Below are 6,368 nucleotides of genomic sequence, written 5' to 3' on the forward strand. Positions count from 1 at the left end.
TAACTGTTATGACTCTAGTAATAAACACAGCATTACGTGTGACTACAATGTCATTCAGCTGTCTTTATTTTAATTTAAAAAACTCTTTAAAAAAGCTAAAACAAACAACACACATCATCTATATATATATATATATATATATATATATATATATATATATATATATATATATATATATATATATATATTATATATATATATTATTAAATGTCCCAATTTGCAGAAATTCCCCAGGCCATGAATCTCTGTTAACATATTAGGGTCAAATATTTTTAAACAGGGATGTTTGGATTATTATTATTATTATTATTATTATTATTGGATTATTAATTTTTTTATGTTTAAACTGATAAAAAGCAATCCCGCTCAATCATCACTTATGACCCACTAGAATTAAATAAAATGTGCTTTCTCCCTGTATTTCCTTCTTAATTTCCTGTGTGAGGTGATTCTTCCCAGGTCAAATTATCACAGAGGACCACAGAGCTCACGGTACTAAATAAGGAACATGAGTAAATTGTATTGTTAGAGTCTTTATTCACAGAGTGAGTATGTTGTGAGTGTGTGCAGTCGATAGCTTTATCCTGTGGTCAGGTGAACAACTTCTCCTCGCCTGTTGACTCCACATGTACCTGCCTGGAATGCTGCCTCTCCTCCACACACACACACACACACACACACACACACACACACACACACACACACACATAACAGGTTTGTCCCTCAGTGCTGCTCTCGGCTCACTGTTGAGTGAGAAGGTGATGCATCAGGACCTCCATTCATCCACAGAGGATCTGTTTTTTCTCCACTCCTCCCAGTCCAGAACACATGGAACAGGGCAAATCACTTTTTAAAAGTTTGTGTTTCTAGTTTTGGTCTGACTTCCACTGAAATGTCAGGGGACTCTCCGGTCACTGGCTCCTTCGCCGCAGCTGACTATATGGTGTTTGCCGTCATGCTCCTGGCGTCTGCTGCCGTCGGGGTCTACTACGCCTGGGCGGACAGGGCCCAGCGGAGCTCCAGGGACTTCCTAATGGGGGGCCGGAGACTGACGGCCCTGCCCGTGTCCCTGTCCCTGACCGCCAGCTTCATGTCAGCCATCACGGTGCTGTCCAACCCGGCCGAGGTAAGCTCATAACACATTCCTCTGGGGCAAAAAAATGAAAAAGTTGGTATCTGCTTCAGTCTGAAGGATGTTTTTTTTTTTATTATTTTAATGTGACTTTTTAAAAGTGGGATGAGATCGCCTTCCCAAATATTTCTAGTGAATTGGAGACGTAATGGTCGAGATTACGTGACACAAATGAGGGCTAATTCATCACTTCAATACTAAAGATGACTTAAGTATATGATATATGCTTATAATGTATATGGTTTGTTGGTTTTGTTTGCCTGTGTTTGTACATTATTGTCTTCTTCTTCTCGTTTCTTTTCTTTCTTTTATTGAATTAATTATTATTATTTCGCTTTTTTTCTGTCATTTCTGTGTTATTTGATTCTGTTGTTATGCTATGTCGCGACCCCCCTTGAAAACCAGATGAAACATCTCAAAGGGTTTATCCTAAATAAATACATTTCAAACATATAATTACAAATCCTGTATAGGAAACATAAGATTTCCTTTTATTCCCTCTTTAGGTGTACCGCTATGGAACCAGCATTGGATTATACGGTCTCTCCTATGTGATGACGATGGTGATCACATCTGAAGTCTTTCTCCCGGTGTTTTACAGGCTGGCCATCACCAGCACCTACGAGGTGAGTTTCTTTTTATTTTTAGTCATGAAATATGGCAAATGTTCGGTTGACCTGTAAATACTAGAGAAACCTGAGCCAGATATTGTTGTAGTCCGTGGTTGATACGGCTCTGCTCCAGCAAGTATGCAGTCAGGGCAGATCGGGGAGGAGAGGTCAGACGTCCCATCTTATCTTATCTTATCTGTTCGCGTGGTTCTACATCAGCAGGAGTGTGGAGCGTGTGCTCCCGTATAGTTTATTTAGTGTATTAGATATTCTGGTTTCTGTGACTCAATATTGGAGTTTTTGGGCAGCGAGTTCAGAAGCCAGTAGACATGATCAGTTTGTGATAGTAGTTATGATACGTGTATGAAATATGTTCTCTTCTGTCTAGTATCTGGAGCTGCGTTTCAGCAGAGCAACCCGTCTGCTGGGAACTGTGCTCTTCATTGTTCAGACAGTGAGTGAGCAGCCGGTCAACACATTTAATGACGCATCCGACTTTGACCGACTCAAAACAGAGAATGTGTCTTATTATTATTTCTCTCTCTCAGATCCTTTACACTGGAATCGTCATTTACGCCCCGGCCCTCGCTTTAAACCAAGGTACGTTGGTTTCGGTCCACACGAGGACACTTAAAGCTGCACGGTTTGTGCTCAGTCGAGTATGTCCTCTCTCTCTCTGCAGTAACTGGGATGGATCTGTGGGGTGCCGTTATTTCCACAGGCGTCGTCTGCACCTTTTACTGCACAATGGTAACCGACTAAACAGGCTTATTGACGCCACGCTGTTTGTTTGTTTGTTTGTGTGTTTGACGCCTGTTTGCGGTGTGCGTTGTTCCAGGGAGGCCTGAAGGCGGTGGTGTGGACGGACGTGTTTCAGGTAAGTCTGTGGTTTGGTCACGCCGGTGCTAATCCCTCAAATTTGAATAAAACATGTGTCATACCGGTTTGCGGTTGGCCAACAGCTGCAGGCCACCTAAACCTCCAGCTATTGCCACATTTCATGCAAAACACCAGCTCATATAGTGGATTAATGCATTATACTGAATCCTGGTAGAATAGTTTAAGTGGAGGAAGCAACCTGAACGATCAAACCTGTCCCCCCTCCAGCTGGGTGTCATGCTTGCAGGCTTCCTGTCTGTCATCATCAGGTCTGTGGTGGTACGAGGCGGAGTCCTGTCCGTCATTTCAGATTCCCAACAAGGAGGGAGACTGAACATGTGGGAGTGAGTATGTGTCAGGTTCTGTCTGCCTCTCTCCGTGGTGCTGAAACGGTTAAATGCCCTGAATGAGCCTGCATTAATGAATTTGGAGGAGACGAGGAGGATTGATGAATAATGTGGCAACAAAGAAAAGCTTTTTTTGCTTCCCCAGCTTCGACGCAAACCCTTTGAGGAGACACACATTTTGGACGGTCACCGTCGGAGGGACGTTCGTCTGGCTCGGTATCTACGGGATCAACCAGGCTCAGGTTCAGAGATACATCTCCTGCAAGAGCATCACTCACGCCCGACTGTGAGTCCTGTTTCTGTGGAAATATGTATTTGTGTTGTTGTTGATATGCACACATGCATTCATGTGGGATTAGGTTTTGCAATAGTTATATAAATGCAGCAGTAAAAGAGTGAAGAACTTACTTTGATGCAAGAGAATGAGTCCCATGAGAAGCCTTATTTCCAGCTTTTAGTGTAGTTTTGTAACCAGTGCCTGGTTAGGTATCTGATGTGTCCATGTGTGCTTCTCCCTCCAGATCCCTGTACTTCAACCTGGTGGGCCTGTGGGCCGTCCTGCTGTGCTCGGTGTTTGCAGGAATGTGCCTCTTCTCGATCTATAGGAACTGTGACCCGTGGACCGCCGGGCTGGTGTCCGCTCCTGACCAGGTATCATGGAGAGCTACTCAGACTGTGCTGGGCTTCAAATATAGAACCATTTTGTGTGTTAAAGATGGTATAAATATGTGCATTAATACATTATGAGACTCCCTTCCTCTGTAGTTGATGCCGTATTTGGTGATGGACATATTGAGAAACTACCCCGGCCTTCCTGGACTCTTTGTTGCAGCTGCATATAGTGGATCTCTCAGGTTAAAACAATACTTTAACATTAAAGTCAGTTCAACAGACAGATCCAACTCACACAGTGAGAATTTGGCTGATTCAACCTATAATTTCAGCTCATGTTCAGAACTATAAAGTGGGATAATTTTGTGATTTTGCCTGTATAATCGAGGTGTTTGATGGTTTGTTTTGGTGTTATATCAACTGCAGCACAGTGTCTTCCAGCATCAATGCACTGGCTGCAGTGACAGTAGAGGACCTGATCAAACCACACATGAACGTGTCGGAGAAATCCCTGTCCTGGATCTCCAAAGGGCTGAGTGAGAGGATTGTCCTCATGTGTGCTGTACTATATATTGCATGTCAGGTGGCAACTACCTCACTAATGTTGTCCATGCTGCAGGTCTCATGTACGGGGTTTCATGCATCGGAATGGCCGGACTGGCTTCCCTCATGGGGGGGATCTTGCAGGTAGAGTGAATCTGGTTCAGCAGGATTTCATGCTTTATTACAGGCATTAATTCACGTGTGCTTCTTTATACAGGCAGCCATCAGTATATTTGGGATCATCGGAGGTCCATTACTTGGCGTGTTTATTTTGGGTATCCTCTGTCCGATTGCCAACTCCAAAGTAAGCCCACCTGTCCTCATTCAACTGTGGTTTTTGGGTATGTTTTTGTTAAATTTTTGAAAATAACATATAATCAAGATTTGTATATATTATGTACATTTTATTAAAGCTTTTTTTGTCAGGTTATCATCCATTCTGTGAGCAAAAACCCTATAAATTAGTGTAAATTATTAATAAAATGACATAAAATGTTTTTGTCAGAAATATGTGAGATATCGTAATTTTTTAATCTAGCAGTACAACTCCAAAATGATAGATAAAGGCCCTTTTCTAGTGATTAAAATGGTCTTCTAGGGAGCTTTGTCAGGTCTGGTGTCGGGGTTGGTGGTGGCCCTGTGGGTGGGCATCGGGGCCCACATATACCCTCCCTCCCCCGAGATGAGCCGCCCTCTGCCGCTGACCACCGCAGGCTGTAACTTCACCACCACAGACGCCCTCAACTGGACCTCCACGGCTCTGCCGACCCTGCAGACCCCCGTCACCACGACCCGGCTACACGATATGGATGGCAGGTCTGTTTAGTGTCTTCAGTTGAGCTAAGGGTGAAGTCTGTGTGATATCAGTTGTATATTCAGTTTAGGGAAAATACAAATAAAGAAGAAAGTGTCCATGGAGAACAATTTGTCTTCACTTTATAAACCAGATTTGTCCGTATGTGCAGATTTCACTCCTCGTGTACGGTTTCCTCCCTCCTCCAGGCCTCCGTTGGCAGATAGCTGGTACTCTCTGTCCTACCTTTACTTCAGTCCGATTGGAACAATCACAGTTGTCGGCGTGGGGCTGTTAGTCAGCCTCATTACAGGTACACATATTTTGTTGCATAACTTAATTTGTTTTCTGAATAAATGACTGTTTCTGATCTTTAATGTGGGTTTCAGGAGGCAGGAGGCAGAAGGTGGACCCAACGCTGACATTAATGAGAGAAGACACGACTATTTATGAGCTTTTCAAGTGTTTTAAAAACAGAGTAAGTTGCTGAGGGAGTGAAGCAACGTCAAATGATGTCGACTGATAACAGCTGCTGACTTTCTGCTGTGTGCTCTTCTTTTTTAGGTCATGAGACGAACAGGAGAACTCGACCTGACGAGGGGCAGGGAGGTGAAACTTGTCAGGCGGAATCTTGCTTTCTGCGACGTTGAGCTGGACTTAACGAAAGGAAGCATTCCCACATGAAATGACTGTTGCAGAACTACTGGTCTAATACAAGAAATGTCAATGAAAGAGATGAATTACAGAAAAAAGTTGCATGATTACGTCTCCTCGGTCCAAAGACATGCAGGTCTAAAGTGTCCGTATGTGTGAACGTGTGTGGTTCTTTGTGTATAAATAGCTTTTCCACTGAGTCAGCGTCTGTCACCATGACTTCACCACTAGCATCGACCGACCCACAGCCCCAGAGGAAAGGTGATGGCGAGTCAGTGTATGACTGTCTGTGATGGATGACTGACTCGGCGTTTACCCGGAAGGACGTCAATTAAGATGCAAAACAGCAGATTATTGTGACATTAAGTAAGCTTTGTGAATAATATCTATCCAAGGTTTAATATCACACTTTAAATGTATTTCATATTACAGTTAATAAGTCCTTCATTACAACCGTAAATCAGTAATTCAGTTAGATTATTAGCAGATCATTCTTGCTGTTGCTTTTTGTCATTTGCCATAAATAAGACAGTTTAGAGAAGTTAACATTTCGACATACAGGAAATTTGGGGTTTCGTGTGAACAGATTATCTCCTTTTTTCAAGACCGCTATTTAAACATTCTCAGTTAAGATATTTTATATTTTTTTTAAGATATTTAATTTCCTTTCCTAATGCAATTCTCAAATTGGGGATATTTCTAACATTTTCATATTAATGTTTGACATATTTTCAAAAATGAATGCATGAAATATGTTTCTTAAACATCTCACAAAAAGCAATGACAAGACACTGCCA

At 42.5% G+C, this 6,368-nt stretch overlaps 1 protein-coding gene across 2 annotated transcripts; it reads left to right on the forward strand.

The window, feature by feature from the left end:
* Positions 1-765: 765 nt before the first annotated feature.
* On the forward strand, positions 766-6,219 carry slc5a8 (solute carrier family 5 member 8). Of its 2 annotated transcripts, none has more exons than XM_084039380.1 (17): positions 766-1,126; positions 1,639-1,758; positions 2,132-2,197; positions 2,292-2,343; positions 2,426-2,493; positions 2,582-2,620; positions 2,851-2,966; positions 3,115-3,255; positions 3,491-3,620; positions 3,735-3,823; positions 4,008-4,117; positions 4,201-4,268; positions 4,342-4,428; positions 4,723-4,940; positions 5,127-5,230; positions 5,307-5,395; positions 5,482-6,219. In XM_084039380.1, the coding sequence occupies exons 1-17, from the start codon at positions 893-895 to the stop codon at positions 5,599-5,601; spliced, it is 1,851 nt and encodes a 616-aa protein (XP_083895506.1). In that variant the 5' UTR covers positions 766-892; the 3' UTR covers positions 5,602-6,219. The 2 variants fall into 2 exon arrangements, with proteins under 2 accessions (XP_083895506.1, XP_083895507.1); XM_084039381.1 differs by having other exon boundaries at positions 2,851-2,960.
* Positions 6,220-6,368: the final 149 nt, after the last annotated feature.

This window comes from Eutrigla gurnardus (genome assembly GCF_963514095.1).
Source record: "Eutrigla gurnardus genome assembly, chromosome: 21".
Classification (NCBI taxonomy): domain Eukaryota; kingdom Metazoa; phylum Chordata; class Actinopteri; order Perciformes; family Triglidae; genus Eutrigla; species Eutrigla gurnardus.